Source organism: Coturnix japonica, chromosome 2, assembly GCF_054131305.1.
Source record: "Coturnix japonica strain WE chromosome 2, WE-NBRP24, whole genome shotgun sequence".
Lineage (NCBI taxonomy): Eukaryota > Metazoa > Chordata > Aves > Galliformes > Phasianidae > Coturnix > Coturnix japonica.
The window spans coordinates 17,820,844-17,840,365 of NC_140664.1; the positions used below are offsets into that span (position 1 = coordinate 17,820,844).

The window sequence follows — 19,522 nt, forward strand, 5'->3', positions numbered from 1 at the left end:
TATCTTCAAATTGTATTTCTTGATAAACAATTACTTTCTGTTACCTAGCTTTAGAATTCCATTAATATCAAATACAACTATCAGGATTTTCTCAGAATGATTTACAAACATTTAGATCTGAGCTTCAATGGTTACATTTTTTCTAGCATTTGCATTTGTTGGCACAAGTCTATTCCAGTTATTAATTGCATGAAAAATTGACTCATCATTGGCTAGAAAATTACGAAAAAGGGAATATGGGAAAGTTTTTTAGTTTCCTCCAGCAAAGGTCCAAGAATGTCGTTAAAAATAAACCATTTCACACAGTCTAGAAATTTATATAATTTAAAAGGATGGGTTTTCTGAATGCAACTTTTGGAAAGATCTAGAAAATTATGGAGCTTCTTTAAGAAGACAAGAATATAGAAATAGTGAGATTATAATGGAACAAGGACTAGGGAAGCCATGTTTTTCTCCATTTTGTTGCAACACAGAGAGGAAAATGGGTGATATGCAACTCATTTGAACATTTCACCAGAACCTTTACAGTTATATAAGAGTTTATTATGCAAAACAATTTAAAAAATGTACAATGACTTTAGCCAGAAAAGAAAGCTACTTCATGTATCACTCTTGTTTAGAATCTTCTTTAATTTGACCCAATTGTTTACTTATCTGCTGCCTGACAAGGTTACTTTGCCCTACAGATCATGCTGTTTCAACAGAAAACATTATTTTTCTATCATTACATGTCGAAAGTGTAGTTTGATAACACAACTTTATCAAGGAAACAGAGCAACAGTATTATAAGCAATATTCAAATTCCCATAAACTGCTGCAGTGTTGATAGAATTTGAAATATTTTTGTAGTTTAATTACAATTTAATACAGTTTATTTTTATTTTTTTAGGATGAAATAATTAATTTCTTAAATATTTTTTTAATTGGGAAAAATAAAAATATTTTGATAGTTTAAGGCCTTTTCAGACACCCCTGTATCATGTTAAATACCTTTTTATTAAAGTATTTAATAAACCATAGATGTACAATAAATATAATTAAATCATAGGTGCATAATAGATCTCATATTGGTGTATATATATATGTGCATATCCATATTCTATGAAGAAAACATCAATGCATGCAAACAAAGATAACATGCCCAAGGCCTGTGCTTCATAAAAGAAAAAGAAAGAAAAATTAAGGAGAAAGCATGAAAGAGAAATATAAGTTCCATTGCCTCTCTAGGGTAAACTTCTTATAAAATATTCACCGTTCATATTCTGTGCCACTGACCATAAAATGCTCCATATTATAATTTGAAAAAAAAAGTAATTGATGTATGTTTCCATTAAGCACAACCTGCTTACCTATTAGTAAAAAGCATTATTATGATGCCCTCATCTAAGATGCACTTACATTGATTTAAAAGTATCATACAGACTTATGATATCCACAGCGTTTTAAAAGGAAATTGCTGAGACAACAGGATCCTGCTTCTCAAAGTAAGATTCTGAGTTCCAGAGAACTCTATAGCATTCATTGGAATACACAGTTTTGCAATGCAGGGCCTCACGTTTCAGATGCACTGTAATTAATTATTATTAAACTTCAATTATTTTGATTCTACCATGATTAGCTCTTTATGTTTTAGGATGTAGACTTGACATTTTAACCATCGGATAATGGAAGAGAGGACTTGACATGACAGATAAAAGCACTCAATCCATCTTTGATTTGATGATACAGTCACTGAATATGAATAAGTCCATAAAAAGTCTTGGCAACCAGCAATTACAAGTCCATCTAAAAAAGTTTTTTTTCAAAAATGAATAAGCAATATGGCGAAGAAGTGCTCTGTGAATTCAGTCTATTCATTTGGTGTTTCTAGTTGTATGGGATAATTTTTAGCACGTTGAAGTCAAATCAAAGGAATAAAGCTGACCATATTATTCAGAATATTTTGCTTACACACTATGAATTTTTTTTCATTCCTCTCTGAACAAATGCATACAATTTGGAAAAGTAATGCTATACATGGCTTTACAATTGCTACATGCATATTTCTTTTGTATTTTTCTTTTGTAAATACCCTCTATTTGCACCCCCGGAAAAAAACTGGTACAATAATCACTCTTCCATCTCTTGTTTAATAGTCAAGAAAGTCAGCAAATAAAGTTATCAATGACTTTAAACCCCAGAGTAACAAAACTCAAATCACTTAGAAGAAAGCTACTTCACAGTTTTCTTATTAACAGTTATTTTGATTCTGACTGATTTTTCTGGTGTTCAGATCTGGATGAAACACCATTTTGTTAACCATTTTGGACTTTAAGACTCTGATTTCCAAACACCGCCATTTCTGTAATCTTGTAGACAATATTTTCAGAAGAGTTTATTGCACGTAGATTCACGACTTTTCCATGATGGAGAATGCTTAAAACACAATATTGTGCATTCACTGTGTATTTAGGGCAATGAAGCTGGTGAGGGGTCTGAAGCACAAATCTTATGAGGAGCAGCTGAGGGTACTGGGATTGTTCAACCTGGAGAAGAGGCTCAGGGGAGACCTCATTGCTCTCTACAACTGCCTGAAAGGTGAGGTGGAGGTCAACCTCTTCTCCCATGTAACTAGCGATAGGACTAGATGGGTTGGCCTCAAGTTGTGCCTGGGGAACCATTTATTCTCAGAAAGAGTGGTCAAGTATTGTCACTGGCTGCCTAGGGACGTGGTGGAGTCATCAGCCCTGGTGGTGTTCAAGGGACGTACAGATGTGCCACTAAGGGACATGGGTTAGTGGGAAATACTGGTGTTAGGTGAACAATTGGACTGTATGATCTTGATGGTATTTTCCAACCTTGTTGAATCTATGATTCTCATGATAATTAAAAACTCTATTTCCATTGCATACCTATGCTGTAACTAGGGACCTGAAACCGTCTGTTTTTACTGTTTCTCACATTTCTTCCTTTCTTTTGGCATTTAGCTTTTATAAGCACTGACTGACTACACTGTCTGCTATGTAGATCAATAATTCCATCCATTTGCCTTTAAAGCTGCAAACTCTGACTTAGAACTAGTGACAGTTATGCTTTAATCTTAGGTAACCGGGAAACCTTAAAATTCTTGTAGTTAAACAAAATAAGGGAAGATACTTAATAAAAAATAAAAAATCAGAGTTTAATACAGAACAACAGGAAGAAAACTGTTGTACTTCAAAACACGTGATAGTAGCCCAGTATCTTTTATCAACTAAGCATTATCAGCCCACAATGCACAAATGTAAATATTATGTGAACATAACTTTAAAAGATTGAATAAGAATCTCTCAGATTCAATTTGGTGTCTGCTCTCTCCATTCTGGGACCTGGGGACAAAGTAATTCCTCTTGATTTTCAGCCCCATGTCAAAAACACTGCAGACAACCCACTGATTGTAATTGAGTCAATGCAGTTTCCAAACCACATTCAATTTTCAGTGTAACCTGTAGTAAGTCTCTTACCTAACACGAGAAAGAAAATCAATACTGTGGCCTCAGCAACTACAGGAATACTAAAATCTTTTTTTAAAATAATTTTGCTGTTTAGGGTCTCTTTTCAGAGGTAATATAAAAAGAGCTTCAGTTGGCCTACAACTCCACTTAATGAAGCCTGGAATTCTTGATGTATGCAAATACTATGTAAAATATTTTAAAAAATTGAAGCTAGTTCAAAAATTAATCTCAAGAGAAGGTGAACAGCTGGCTTTTATCACTCTACACCACAACACAATGCCCACTCCAAGATATTGAGAGCTAAGAAGAAGTAGAAACTAAGCTACTGACTCTCTTTGAATGCTGGTTCATGGAAGACATTGCATATGGGACTCTGTGAGAAGCTCACCCTGTGCTGCTGGCTATCTGTAAACATGGGAGTTCAGTCTTCAGGACTGACAATTTGCTCATCTTCAGAACACCAAAATTCAATGATACTAAAAAGAGAATAGCAGTAAGTGGTAAGTGTAGGTAGTTCTTTTAAGCTACCTTCAGAGAAAAACATTTTAACACTGCCTTTATACATATGCATTTGACAAACAAGAAAGCTCAGGTGTGTACATTCATATTTATACAAACAATAAACAATCCTGTAATTCAAAATATATCTGTACTTCTCACACTAGCAATTTTGAGGGGTATACAATCAAGTACTTATCAAGACTCTTTTCAGCAGTGCATGGCTATGAAGAGGAAATGGCCACAGACTGAAGCACAGATGTTCCACACAAATGTGCATAAGAACTTCTTCCCAGTGAGGGTGACAGAGCACTGGAACAGGATGCCTGGGGGGGCTGTGGAGTCTCCTTCTCTGTAGGTATTCAAGACCCATCAGGACACCTACCTGTGCAACCTGATCTAGGAAACCTGCTTTGCAGGGGTGTTGGGCCTCCGAAAAACAGTAGAAGCAACAAGCTTCTATTTGATGCTATTAATGTATTAAAGGTGTAAGTCATAAGATGCACTGTCTGGCCTTTGTCAGTCCACTGTAGTTTAGGTTGGGAAGGGATTTTTAGAGGATACCTGGTGCAATTATCTGTTTCTGCTTTTAATTCCAAAAGACATTCTTCTCTATTTTTCATGTAGTACAATATTTTCAAACTGGAAATAATACATAATACAAAAGGATACAAGAAGCAAATACATTCCCAGAACACTAGAGAATATCTTTCCTCATGGAATCCAAGTCTCAGTAGGAAAGTGCATATCATAAGGCATCAGAAAAATCCCCCTGCCAATAGCTTACAATACGCCTTTGGCTAAATTTTGTACATCATGAGGCATCCAGCTCTGGGAATAAGACTGAATCATCCCTCACTGAAAAGCAGGATTTCAAACTTAAAACTGAAGATTTACTAAGTCCTTCCTTTTCCTCCTCATTTCATCAATGGTGTGATTTTTACGCTTTGCACAGTATTAAAACCTCACTGACTATCAAATTTCATAATAATACCACTGAACAGATCTGTAAACAAGTTCCACTACTAATCTTTTCCAAAATCATTTACTACTTCATTCATTCTTCAGGGAATTTACTTACTGCACAGATGGGAATTGTTATAAAGAAAGAGGGTTTGTTTTCAAGATGGATTTTTTTTTTTTTTTTAAATGAACATTTTACAAATTTCAAATGCAAATAGATACTGAAATGTCCAACTGGCCTGCAAGTATTTTTACATGGCAGACAACTTACTATAAGTGCGGCAAGATGGCAGAAAGTACAGAGAAAAAGGAATTGAAGAAAACATAAAGAACAGTTATGGTCCTTGACAAGACTGAAGATAAATTAATTGAAAAAGTGCTCCTTATCTGTTAAACAGTATTTCTTTCGCTCTTTTGAGGGTCTGTATAATCTTACAACTTGAAGGCTATGCACTTCAACTCCCAGTTAATGTAACTATCTCACAACATTATGATATGGAGCATTTTAGTTCTTCTTACCATCTAGTGCACAGACACAAAAGCTGCCAACTACTTTTAATACTTACGTACCAGAAAGCAATTAATAGAGGGTCCACAGAAAACACAGCAAATACGCAAGCTTATCTGTGAGCCTACACAGGCATAAGCTTCTGTGAGTTTGTGGGTGTTACCACAAACACACATACACAGCCATGTGCAATGTCCAAATAAAATTCAAAGACTCTTGGAAACAGTTTTCCCCCTCATTTTCCTGCACAAATTATCTTTAAGAATAATAAAAGATTTTTCACAGTGTCACTTGACACTTTGTATTGTTCATTCAATGAAAGATAGCTCTGAATCACTGAGAGCAGTGAGCAGTTAAACTAGAGAAACAACACAGCATTAAGGAAACAGATTTTCACCATACAGTGTCCTATTCTTATGTATCTACTTCTATTAGCACACCGTAGATATTCTATTTTCAGATATTCTATTTTCAGAATACCTACTGGTAACATGAAACTATTGTGAATCAAGTCCACCAAACTCTATAAAATAGTAATACAAGAGACATTCCATTTGTGAACGTAACCACATAAAACTATTAAAACAAGGCAAAAGGCCACAGCATTGCTTCCATAACACATCTTATTATATCCAGGTTACTTTAACAAGTTTTACCTAAAGAGAAAATTACCGCACTTTCACTTTTGGTTAAACTGTGAAAAAATAAAAGTAATATGGGAGATCGGACTTTAAGATAAAAAGAGCAACCAGGTTGTCTCATAAGATAACAATGTTGTATTGCACAGTGTTCAATAATACCATTTGTAACATTTCAGACTCTCAAATGAAATCCTAAATGACTTGATTCATAACAGCTGCAAATGAACACACAAATTCCGTCAGAAGCCATCTACAAAAATTTAACATATTTTACACATTCATCCAAACAAACAATGGATGGATAAAGCTAACAACCTACTTTGTAACCTCCGTGTGGGACTCTCGCCATGGAGCTGTCTTCGTGGCAAATATGGTGAGGGATGGGGAAGTGGCAATGAAGAGACATCATGTGTTTGAAGTTTGTACCAGTGAGGTTCATCATCTAGCAGTGCTGTCTCTAACTCAATAAGAATCTAAAATAGAAAAAAAAAAAAAAAAAGCATTAAAAGTAGGAAACCGTCATATAACAGCATTCTTAAATATGTACGTTCATAAATTTTATTACAATTTTTCCTTACTGTTAAAGACTTTGTCTTTTAAGTTAATGCATTTGCTTTTTAAAAGTGTTATTAAAATCCTGCACTCTACAAGAAGGCATTTTCTATGCCTTTATAATAATAAATACATCAAATAATTTTCACACAGCCTTTATTACTTTACAACAATCTTAAAAGTATTCAATCAACTTGTAGAGAGTGAAGGTCAGCAATATTCAAATATTCTGTTAAAATTAAAGTACGTGAAATGAGGACTTTAATAAACATTTCTATAATAACAGAATAATATTTATATATATATATACATATACACATAACATTATATATATAATAATAATAATGGAATAATAGAATAAACATAAACAAACTGAGAAACTGTGTGCATTCTGTTACTCAAACAGAAGAAATACAGAATCTCATACCAGTACCACATGACAAGTACAACCTAACAAAATAAGGACAAATTAACAACTTTAAGCATCTTTGCTTAACTAAAAATGACCTTATTACAAAATACTGTATCCTCACTGTGAACATGAGGACTAATGTATTCTTATAACAAGTACCAATGATTGAATACCTCTCCTAAAAATTCACTTTCTTCCTCCCGAACTCGTGCTTGGTCCCAAAGAGTAATTTCTAACATTCGTTCTCTAAACTCTCTCCGGTGAACTGGAGAATAAATGAATGTCTGGTTCCATTTGGGTTCCAATGTTTTCTTTACTGTTTTTGTTCTTCTTTTGTTTTTATCACTGCAAAAAAAAACCAAAAAAATAAAATCAATCAAATATAATCTGTAATAACCGTATCATGGAAAGAAGCAAATCTTAAACCAACAGCACACTGTGTATTGTTATGGAAATACTCTGATGACGAATGCCAGGATTTCTTCTTGATACAACAAAGTTCAGTGTATACACTGGGGATAATTTGTAACTTGATATTAAACTCTGAAGTTAGCTGATTTCACAGTTTACATGTCAATTCCAATTTAAAGAAATTCCCTGAAAAAAAAGAAATGGCTTTCTATATTTGTTTTGAAAACAGTAAAAATGGATTTTTCATAAATATCTGTAGTTTTATTGATAGGATTCCCATGAGTCATAGACCAGTAGTACTATGCATGCTCAAGCAACACTGGACACAGCAAAAATACGCATTCTAGATAAGCAAGCCAGCTAAGGCACCAGAAGCCCCAGGAATATGTTACATAAACTCTTCCAGCAACACTGTCAGCAACAGCACTCTCAAAAAAGCTTCCAAGACAATCCTCTGGGTCACCAGGTTGAAGGCAGATCTCCACCATGAGGTGAGCCTGACTTTCTGGAGCCTTATGCAAGGCTAGCATGGGAATCCTGGGTCAGGCTCAAGGGTGTTGTTGAAAGCAATGTGTTTTCCAGAACATTTCTGTTTGAAAGAACTCATATTTTCTGATGAAAATGAATTTCACTAGAAAACACCCACACTCTTTCTATTGACAATATCGAGAAGAGTTCTCAGAATAATGCTTAATTTTAAACCTTCCAATTTCCCCATGCAGCTGTGGCATTAAAATTAATGTGGATTTTTTAATATGGCAATGAAGTACTTGCATTCTTTGAAAGTACTTGCGATTGTAATATAGTTACTGTATTTATGAACAGTTACTTAGAAACTGGGTCAACATTAACTAATACATAATATTTTTAGACACATTATTAAACCAAATTATGCAATTATTTTATTACAATAAAAATTTGTTTACCCTTGAAAACTGAAATAATTTACACTGAACAAACTTTTCCATTCAAATCTATTTAATCAAAGATAATTCTGTGTTTTCATCTAATTAAACACTTGACTTATTTATCTTACCTCTAGCACATTTTCTTCTCTTAAGAAATATATTTTGCTTACATAGCTTTTACTTCTAAGGAAAATAAAATGAATTTTCCAGCCGTATGACAACTTGCTGATTCTTACATGTTTGATAGAAAGCATGGAATAATTTCAAAAATGTTCTGAACATTTCACATACATAGGAAGAAGGTGAAACAATTCTTGTGAAACACCAATTATTTAAAAAAAAAATAAAAAAATCCGTGGGTTGCAGTTGTACATTTTTTTCCTGCTTTAAATGGGAAAAACCAAACAGCTGGACTGATCGGTCTAGAAATCTGTGAACCTACCTTTGCAGCAGGAATAACAGTCATAGGAAACACGTGTATTATAGAACACTAAAAACATGCATAACAATTTCGCATGCAATGTTTTATGCCTGCCTTTACTTTTCCATTCAGTATTTAACAAAATAGCCAGTGAAAGTCAGTTAGTATTCATTGTCCATAGACACGCTGCTGTTACGCAGCATGCCCAATTAAGAAAATTCAAACTGTAATATGTTTCCATAAGTGTATGACAGGTAAGCTTAGTTAATTCTTACTCAAACATTGTATTTCTGTTCACCTTACCTTCTGTCTGGAAGAAAGTAAATTTTAACATAAGGATTCCTTGGCCTCCCATCTTCCCTCGAAGGAAGATCTTTTGCTCCCAGTATTGTCACTATTAACTGGTGACCAACCTTGTCGTACCACAGTTTTATCTGTAATAAGAAAATATTAATTAGTGGACTCATTTCTAAAACAAAGTACCATATTAATTATTAAATTAAATTTACTCATTAGCTTCTATTTATGTCGGTGGCTTAAGCACAAAATATTGCATACTAGTTTGTATTTGTAGTAAAGCAGAAAAATATATTCATACTATAACAGTTTCAGAATGCACCTGGAGTTAGTCATTTTTAGAATCTTGTACAATGAATACATTATTTCATACTATATTTTTTCTCATGATATTAGGGTTAGGATTATTGTTTCTTGGCAGTGTAATGCATTACTTGGTAATGTAATGTATTACTTGCATTATTGATGTACGGTATTCATATGTCTACATTACCAGGTATTTTATGTGCAATGAATGAATGTCTGTTTATGCCCTGTTGTGCAGGAAAGACCATGGGATAAGGTCAAAATAAGCCCTCAAAAGTTGTAAGAGAGAGAGGTTCAGTAGAACAACCCTTTTCCCAAACAAATTCAGCAACAACAAGGCAAAAACTAACATGACTAATCTGTAGAAATCATTATTAAACAGTCTTTGACTTTGTCTAGCAAACATTTTCACTATGTTCATTAAGCGCTGCTGTTTAGCTATTCTAGTTTGAATAATATAGCCACAAATGTATCATTCGAGGAGAGGATAGTCCTGCTTTACAGCACTATCTGTGGCAGGGGATATGGTACAGGTAGGACAAAACAAGGCTTTTCAAACAGCCAGGGAGAGATTGCTTGGGGGTACCACTGAGATAGCATCAACTGCAACTGACAGAGAAAGCTCCCTTCATGGCCAGTTTAATGAACATTTAAAGATGTTCCCTCCCTGAATTTATGGGAATGAGGGTTAATCCTGGCTTCACAACAAAGCATTGTTCCTTTAGGCACAAATACACTCTAGGTAAGGTAAATGCTAATAAACCCCAGCTATGGTAAACATCAGAGCTATATACACTTTCTGTGGAGCATCATTTCAGATACGAGATCTTCACCTGCTACTACAGCTTCTCATCTGCAGCATTTCAGTGATTTAGAGAAAGGTCTTGACACAGTTCTCAAGACCTTTGAAAAACAAGAGGCTCATTTCGCTTTCTGTTGTTCCTAATTAGTGAAATAATTGAGATGACAGTAAGAAATACCAACTCATTTGTTGGTGGGAGTGTACTTCTTTGTACACCATTAAAGTGCAGCAATACCTATCCTAAAGCTAGCATTTGGACTTCAGAAGAGGGTGGATAGAAATCCACTATTATCATGCTATTGGCCCTTCTCCTGACTTTCTGGTACAAATAGTAAAAGTATTTTTTGACTACTGAAGATGCAAATGGTGGGACAGAAATTAATAAGTTTCTGGAGACACTTCTAGATGTTCTTCTTCCATGCAAAGCAAGAGTATTCATCAATATTTCTCTAAATTGATAATATCTGGACTACAGATCTAACCTACAGATAACAAGTAGAAAGCTTAGCTCCAACAATATGAGCATCAACGATATGAACCTGAAGAGAAGCTTTGCTGACTTCTGCAATGCATGTCAACTTACATGCTCTCTGACCAAAAATAAATCCTCCTGCAAGGGAGTCCTTGAACAAACAAGAGACTCATCGACTCTCAAACACTGGCTACACACCAAGGGGAACTGCACTGAAGAAAATCTTCATCCCCTGCCTTTTTCAGGGGAAAAATTAATTTTCCCTAAGCAGAATCCAATGTATTTATGATCCAGACACTATCATATACTGAATGAAGTTAACATAACCCACACCTAAATGCAAAAAATGCAACTATTTTTCACTCATATTAAGGCTAAACATTTCTTTGCTATATTTGTTTGACTGGATTTTTGCAGGAAGACTTTGCCAAAATGCTTTGAATAATGAGACTAAAGGGGATGTTAAATGATCTAATGCTAGGTCTTTGAAAGGCTCTGTTGTCTGTGTTCCGCCACGAGAACTAGAAGTTACACTAGCACACATCTAATACTCTCCTATCTCTCTCACTAAATTTGAAGAACAATGTTCATAATAGATGTACTGACCCAGTAATTCTTTACTGTCCAGGTCAGGATACAGAACTATGACCAAATGTGTTTACACTTGTCATACAGAAAAAAACGTTTGTAATCCAAGAATTAATTTAAATGCAAAGAAGAGAAGGAAGAAAAGTAAGAGTGTGAGAATGGATGAAGAATTCCTTGGAGGGGAGGATGGTATTGCATTCTCATGGGTTTAGAAGAAGGAAGATGGGTCTGATAAGAAACTTTATAATGACTGGAAAAGTAAAATATAATGGATGTTTCTTGGTGGAACACAGGAACAACTGAGTCACTGACATCAGGGACCAAAGGAAGAGGGGAAAAGCTGGAGTGGATGAGAAAAGTTGAATGAGGCAACAAAGAACAATCCAGGTCCATAACTGGCACAGAAGGCATTGCATAGTTAGACTGAGATTTAAGAAAATCTGATAAGAAGTCAGGACAGGAAATTGTAAAAGAAAATTAGAAAGAAGTTAGGGTGGCACAGTGAATATGAAAACCAGGTTTGGGTGTAGAACTAACCTAATGCCATCTTATTTGTACATGCCTATGACACAATATCCAGATGGATGGTATTTTCCTCAAATAAGCTTTTCTTTTCTACTCTTTAAAAGAAAAATGTTGATTAAGACCTTTGCAGCCAGTTGTAGTCTGATGCCATCCCTCCTTCTTTCCCAGAGGCCTTGTATGTTAGAAGGTGGATCATTTAGTATTTATAAACTGCATGTTCTTCACTGACTGAGAGCTTGGGCTGAGGCTCTGGAGTCTAATCTGAAGTCCTACAAAGTGTTAGAATTGAAGTCTAAAGTATGCATTACATCTGAAAAATCAGAAGATGGTTGTCTCAGATGTTGATGATAAAGTCTCAATTCTTACTTGACAAAAGCAGAACAATCCTACTACACCACAGATAACATTGTATCAATTTTATATACTGAAATAAACATGGGATACCGTGTGTATAACAGGAAAGCTGGTGAGAAAATGATTTTTTGTTTTTTCTTTATAGTTTTGTTGGGCAGCTTGTAGGAAAGATTCTTAACACAAACTGAGCGAAGAACATTGAATTATTCAATCCTCAGGGAGAAGGACTCATAAGAATTCACAGGTACTGAGATGTTGACGCCCTGGAAACACATGTTCACATGCTGTCATTCTCTTGGCAAATGTGCACCTAATGCTTGACTAAATTGCTGTTGTGACAGATATCTGAATGTAATAAACCCTGAAACTGCTGCACTCCTGGAGGTGGGCTACCATGTAGAAGCACGTGATGTACAAATCAGAATAAAAAAGAACACTTCTGTAGACCAATGATGAAGGTACACCTTAGGGGTAGGAAAGGAGGTGGGGGGAAAGGGGCTGAGAGTCTGTTTCAAGAATTCTGATTTTTATCCAATATTGAAACAATGTTAGATCAGTGCACATTCTAGTTGGCAGGCCTGGAATCTGATACGTTAAAATTAAGTTTCTTTCACTATCACCATATCACACAATTGTATTTGTGGCCACAGAAAAACTCAGCTTCACATAAGACTTCCTGCTCCAGAGAAGAAAAGGATGCTAAAAGCATTTCTCTGAGAGATTCAATCTCTTTAGCCTAAAAAGAGCTTAAAACAAAGATGTACATTTTGTGGAATGAGTTTCCCACATATAAAACATTACATGAAAGTTGGTGCATTCTAAGAAATAAGGATACAGAAATCTATTACTACTGTTTGGTCTTACATAGGTTCAGAGGAAGAGACAGACATCTCTTTCTGGAGAGGTGACTCACACTCTGGAGTAGCCTAAGTTTCAAACAGAGTTATGGGGATAAGTGTCCTTTATTTGGGCTGGGTCATTCTATGCAGATACTGGGGCATCTACTTCTTTCCTTCAACGGTCTAAGTTGAATATCTTCCACAAGATGCCTCAAGCTAGTATAAATTTAACTCTATAAATTAAGTAAACGAATTCACTTTATTAGATTTCGTCCTTTTTCTTTCACATCTTGTCTTAACTAAAAACTTTAATCAATGTACTGATTAAGATCAGAGTTCTAGAAAAAAAAAGTAATCATGTAATTAGGATATATATGCTAATAAATATGCATAAGGGAAATCAATTATGAAAATCTAGATAATATTATTGTCATTTCCCATACTCCTCTTTCATGCATGCTGACTGCTTGAATGCTTAACTAATTCCAGTGTGGTTCTGTGTATTCCACATAAATGTACAAGACACCATAAGTCACAACTACGGACTTCAAAACAGCATATTTAAATTTATACAATCTTTTCTACATTTTATTTCTTTAAGTCTTGCTTCATGAACCTCATGGACAATAGAGACAATTTGTACCATTGGAACTGAATACCTGCCCTGTGGCCTGAATTTAACCACCCCAGTCAAGGGACTACTCAAACAATGCTAGGTTTGAGAGACAGCTGACAAGGCATTTTTGTTCTTGTGGTGTTCATTACCATGCTTCATGTAACCTACATAGTTGTTTATTAGCACGATACTTTGAAGCTGATACTATTGCTTCTTTTTTTTTTTTTCTTTCCCCACATTATTCTGAAGTAGGAGATGCCCCTGCAAGATACACTGATGGAGCAAAAATGTCTCGATTTATCTTTAAAAACGCTTAAAACAATTATTTTAATTTGGACTACGTTTATCTAAACAAAGAAATTGCCCTGAGGAGGTAAAGTCCCTGGTGTAGTTTAAGACAAGTTTTGGTTGCATTTAAATCTACCTCTAAGGAATGCTGACTACTCAAAGTTGCTAAACCAAACTATTAGTTCTGTTTAGGTTGCTGCTGTACGTGTTGGAAAAAATACAAGAAAAGACTGTGAAACAGAAGAGCTTCTGGGATCTGAGTGCAATTTTGCAAATTGCAAATCTGAGTGCAAAATTATGAAGGTATTTAGGTATTTTAATCTAGATCTATCTCAAATTTATTTTTAGTAGCTCCATTTTTATTTCAATATTGCCAAATAGTTGCTTGCATTTATCTTTATATATGATTAAAGATACTGATGTTCCTCACTGAAGCAAAAAGGATGTCTGAAATTTCTGAAGTTAGTACGAAAAATAGTAGGTTAATGGCAACTATTGGTCAAAATGAAGTTCCACAAAATAAAAGATACTGCAGGGAAAACACATTCATGAACAGATGATTCCCTACCAAGATGCTGCAGAACATCTTCCTATAAGAAAATTGCTTATATGTCAAAATTAATCAAAAAGTTCAGGAAGTAGATGTGCACATTTTTATATGCTGTATAAGTAATAGAAGTTCAGGAGAAGGGTGGATGGTTGGGGAAAACAAATTTGTATGTTTTTCTTTCCAGTAAAACAAGGTTAATTTTTAATTCATCCAGTGATAGAAGAGACAGAGTAGATGAATTGAATGACATAGAGAGAGAAGTGTAGAGGAGGAACTTGTGCCAGGATCTGGGACATACATCACCAGGATCAGTTTCAGACTAACAAGCAGAGAAGACAAGAGTAAGCAAAAAGATGTGCATTTCCTTTCAAGAGCAACGAAACAGAGGTATAAACAGAAGCGCTGGAGATGCTCATTCTTACTGAGAATTCTACAGACACAGCTATAGCACAGTCCAGAATGTTAAGTATACTTCCTGACAAGCATAAACAACACTTCAGAGCTCAGTATAAGCTATTTTCTCATGCCAAAAAGAAACCAGAGTTCTGCACTACTGCTGGACTGCTTCTAACACCCAGGTCAGCTTGTTCACTTGTTCACTGGAGATTTTCTGTTCATTTCTGTAACCTGCATTATGGAAACATATTAGATTAAACCATCTCAAGCTTCTATCAACCATCCCTACAGGAAGCGGGCAAGTAGGGGATTTTGTTTCAGTCAGGTCATAAAGATGCTGCCATGGTTTTACGTTCAAGTTCCTCAAGAACATTTCTCATAGATGCATACAATGGCTTGAGTTGGAGGGACTTCAAAACTAGCTCCAACCCCTAGACTAGTGCAGGGCTGCTTCCCCTCAGATCAGACTGCCCAGGGCCCCATCCAGCCTGGCACTGAACATCTCCAGGGATGGGGCACCCACAGCTCCTCCGGGCAGCCTGTGGCAAGGCCTCACCTCCCAGTGAGTGAAGAATTTCTTCCTAACATCAAACCAAAATCTCCCCTCTTTTAGTATAAAGCCATTCCTTCTATCACTGTTCTTGGCTTGGACAATTACTGAGCTCTGTAAAGAAACTTCAGAGATGCTCCCAGCATACAGAAACAGAACTGGAGCTAAAGATGGCTCCTACCAAACAACATCATAAGCAATCCCTCTTTCCTGTATATTGCCAATCAAGCACTGAGCTTGTTTTATTTTCCTAAATTACTACCATAATCATTTGAACAAAGTATATTTTTCATTAGAGAATATTAATCTAAGTAAAACAGACAATTATTATGTCTATTTCTTTATATAATGTGACTCAAATGCGAGACTACTACAAGTTATTTATTCATTATATTATTACAAGAAAATTGAAAGTTTCAAGCTTTTCTTCAAGCTCCTTTTTAAATTGAATACCTATCATATTATTTCTTAATTTATTTTGAACATTTATAAAAAGAAAATAGATACTAGAAGTCTACTTGTGTCAAATACAATGTTTACCCCTATTTGTGACTGGATTTGGATTTGTACCTTCTTTGTTTTCATTACCACAAGCAGAAGCCAACCTCCTTAATCACACTAGGGATGTTTTAAATTTTTAACAGAAAGCATTCTTACATAGTTTCTATGTCAGCAGCTCACACTAACATTTATTTAAAACAGAACCATTGAGATATTATTATTTTAATCTCTTTTTTAAGATTTTTAATTTTGTATTTCTATTTATGCATTTATGGACTGGTTATGAAAATCAAATAATATAAAGAAGAATGTACTTTATTAAACCTCGTTCATAACCAAATCACATCCTACAGTTTTACTTAATTCTTTTATAAATTTATATGAAATTTTTTCCCATATCAACATGAGATTTAATTATTTCTTTCTCATCATTTAGATTCCCTCCTTTCCATATCTCCTTGAGCAACTGAGCAAACATAAGGAACATTTATACAGCTTCCACACAAAAGATTAACAACTCCATAATGGTATTTTGTAAGAAAAGCAAATATTCTACATACAAGAAACTGAAAGACATGCAGCAAAGCAAGATAAGCACTGTTAAATATTAGTAAAACCTACTTTTATATTAATCTACAGTACCTTAGAAGTTTCCTAATGAAAATAGGCAAACAACTTGTACCTACATAAAATTCCAAAGCTAAATGATGACGTAACACAAATTGAGAGTTCATTTTTTGGTTAAACAGAGTTTCAGTTATTTTGATGCATTTTTTAAATGTAAGGACCAAATTCCACATGCAAATATGTTGCCTCTTTAAACAAGGTACAAATTTATTTGCCTGTCTTCCACTCAAGGCGCTACTATTACTTGGAAAATGCAAAAAAGGACGTGGTAAGTAATGATAATGAATGATTTAAAGAGACATCAATCTTTATATAATGACCTCAAACATGAACAGCATAAAATCATTTATGGCATAAACAGTACACACTTTTTTGTACGTGGGATACATAGCTATCAGGATTGTTGAAACATGTATGAGTTAAGTTGTGCATAAACAGCAAAACAAAAACTAATTGTCTCTTTAAATTCTAATTTAGTATTTAAACCCCATGCAGAACTTTACAAGCTGCTCACAAAAATGGCATGAAACTTGTTAATATGGCTTAAAGCAACACACTAATAATATGGGAAAACGGACTAGAACGTAACGTTTTCCTACTATGCATTTTCCATAACAAACAAAAGAAAAAACACAACTTTAGTTTCTGTCAGGCAGACGAAGTCTTTACCTGAACCCTAGGAACAAAAGGCGTTGTTCTTCTACTAAGGCTTTGGCTCTGGTAAGCAAAATTAAAGAAAAAGCAATAAAACAAAACCAAAAAGGACAACACGCTGGAAACTAAAAGACCAAAAGTAAAAACAAAGACACACAACTATTACTTTAAACACAGCTTTACACCAAGGACATAATTATCTAAACAAAAGTATTTTAATGCAATGCATAAATGAAATCTGTAAATCTATTACCAAATTATATAATTCTCCTGAGACTGAAATTCTGACCATAGGAAAGTCAGCAAGAATTGTGCCACTGATTTCCCAAGAACAAGGATTTCACTTTAAAGGTCTACAGGTAACATTTACAACAGATTTAGAAATAACATCAACAAATGTAGCAGATAAGCAACGTGAGATTTGAGAGTCAGGTGGGAAATATAAGTTGAGCTTGATCATCCATTTCAGAAAGACTGCAAATGCATATTTGGAGACAGAAATGAGCACAGAGCACACACTGATAGCTTTAATTGCTTTCTAAAGCAAGCAAAAGTCTTTCCTTACTCTCCAGCTTCAAGGGGCACTTCATTAAAAAAGCCCGGATACTTAAAAAATGACTGAAACTGCTATCTTGCATCATCATTACAATGGAGAAGGTGCAATCAGCGTACTTCAATTCTCCAGCAGTCATGACTGAAAAAACATACAGTATATACAGGAGACCCTGATACGAAATAAGGTCTATAGCATAAAATAAACTTAGCTGCACAGTACTCATAGAATCATTTATAGCCCTCATATACGAATGCGATACTTCAGACCACTGGTGGATCCCAGTGGCTACACCAAGACCACGTCCGTACAAGTAGTGTTCCCAAGTTCTAGAATCATCACAAACTCCAAGCACTCCATCTTTGGCTTAGAGCTAATGGAGTGGCACAGAAAGGGCACTGAGAGTGGGGACTGAACTGGAGTGAGAGCATGCCAGTACCTCAGAGCTGGTGAATGGGTCAACAGGAACATGGGGTCAGTCACAACAATCCAACAATGCTGAACCTCCTTTCTGCCCTGCTTGGTTTTCCTGAGATAATTTATTTTGAAGTGGTGGAAATAAGCTATTGCTCAATATTCACTTCCATAAGATCTGTATTGAGAGTATGGAGATAGGCAGTGATGATTGCTCTGCTACTCTCCTTGTTTACTTGGCATGCACAGACGCTGAAGAAATCTGTTCCACAAGATGTGTGAAGTAATCCCTTCTCACACCAAAGCAGGATTATATCTAAGACAATCTGATAGTCTGATTCATAGTTTTGTCTGATGTGCCCCCATACTCAGTGAGGTGAAGCAGCTGCATGATTCTCCATTGCACATGCAGTACTGCACTCCCAAAGTAAGGGAGCCAGAATCCAATCTAGTCAGGCACAATGAAAACGGATCTTCAGCTTGCTTCTGTTCCGTATTTTATACCTATTCCAGAATATCACAGTCCAAAAAGGGACAGAATGTATCCTGCCACGCACCAAGTGCCCTCACTGGCCATATTCTGCCTTGGAAATTGTGGGCTACAAGCACATTTCACAATTGTAGTACACAAAAGTGCACTACCTAGCACTTTGCAGACTTGACTTTATGAGAGCAACAGCAATTTACTGGCCTTGACACAAAAGGAGGTGAAGCAAAAGAGGAAAAGGGGGAAAGAGGAATATTTCTCATACTTGACCTCAGCCCCACAATGCGATGACATATTATGTCCTTCAAATAAACAGTATCTGCTTTCAGTATGCTACAGATAATTCAAATATAATTCATATACTTGCATTTTTATTAATTTATAAAAATCATAAGTAATGCATGGAAAATCTATTGAAACAGTTCTGTGGTTCAACCTTACAAGGAAACAGTTTAGTTTTATAAATAACATCACTTTGCTGTCATAATTTCCAACTGTAAAAAAGACATGTTGTGGTTTTATATCTATATGTATTTAGAGGTTCTTATAGCCACATTGCCAGGCTCTAAACCTCGCTATCACCAAATCATTCCAAATTATGTTTTTCATGAAGCACTGATAGTAGACAGAATGCAATAATGAAGCAAAGAGAACCACCACAAAAAGATTATCGACTTTTTCATAATGACATTAAAAGAAAGAAAAAAAAATAAGGAAACAGGAGACAGATGAAGCAAATAATAATATGTGCAAAGTAAAACTCAAGATACTCCCCTGAAAGAATAATGTGGACTAAAGTATCATAATAAACCGCACAAAGCACACAGATAACAAATATTCATGTACCCTGGTAAATTTTAGCACCCAATAGTTTGCTGTAACTGCATTGAATTTGTTTCAAAAAATACAAGCTTAG

At 35.2% G+C, this 19,522-nt stretch overlaps 1 protein-coding gene across 45 annotated transcripts in view; it reads right to left on the bottom strand.

Moving 5' to 3' along the window:
* Positions 1-19,522, bottom strand: part of RIMS2 (regulating synaptic membrane exocytosis 2) — a 402,507-nt gene that overhangs the window by 157,636 nt on the left and 225,349 nt on the right. For 25 of the 45 annotated variants that reach the window (XM_085537162.1, XM_085537155.1, XM_085537154.1 and 22 more), the window contains exons 14-17: positions 17,168-17,215; positions 9,091-9,221; positions 7,221-7,392; positions 6,403-6,556 (exon numbers count right to left, since the gene is read on the bottom strand). In XM_085537162.1, the coding sequence (XP_085393288.1) occupies positions 6,403-6,556; positions 7,221-7,392; positions 9,091-9,221; positions 17,168-17,215 (505 nt within the window). The remainder of the gene's footprint in view (positions 1-6,402; positions 6,557-7,220; positions 7,393-9,090; positions 9,222-17,167; positions 17,216-19,522) is intronic. The other 20 variants (XM_085537158.1, XM_085537160.1, XM_085537163.1 and 17 more) reach the window with 1 other exon arrangement.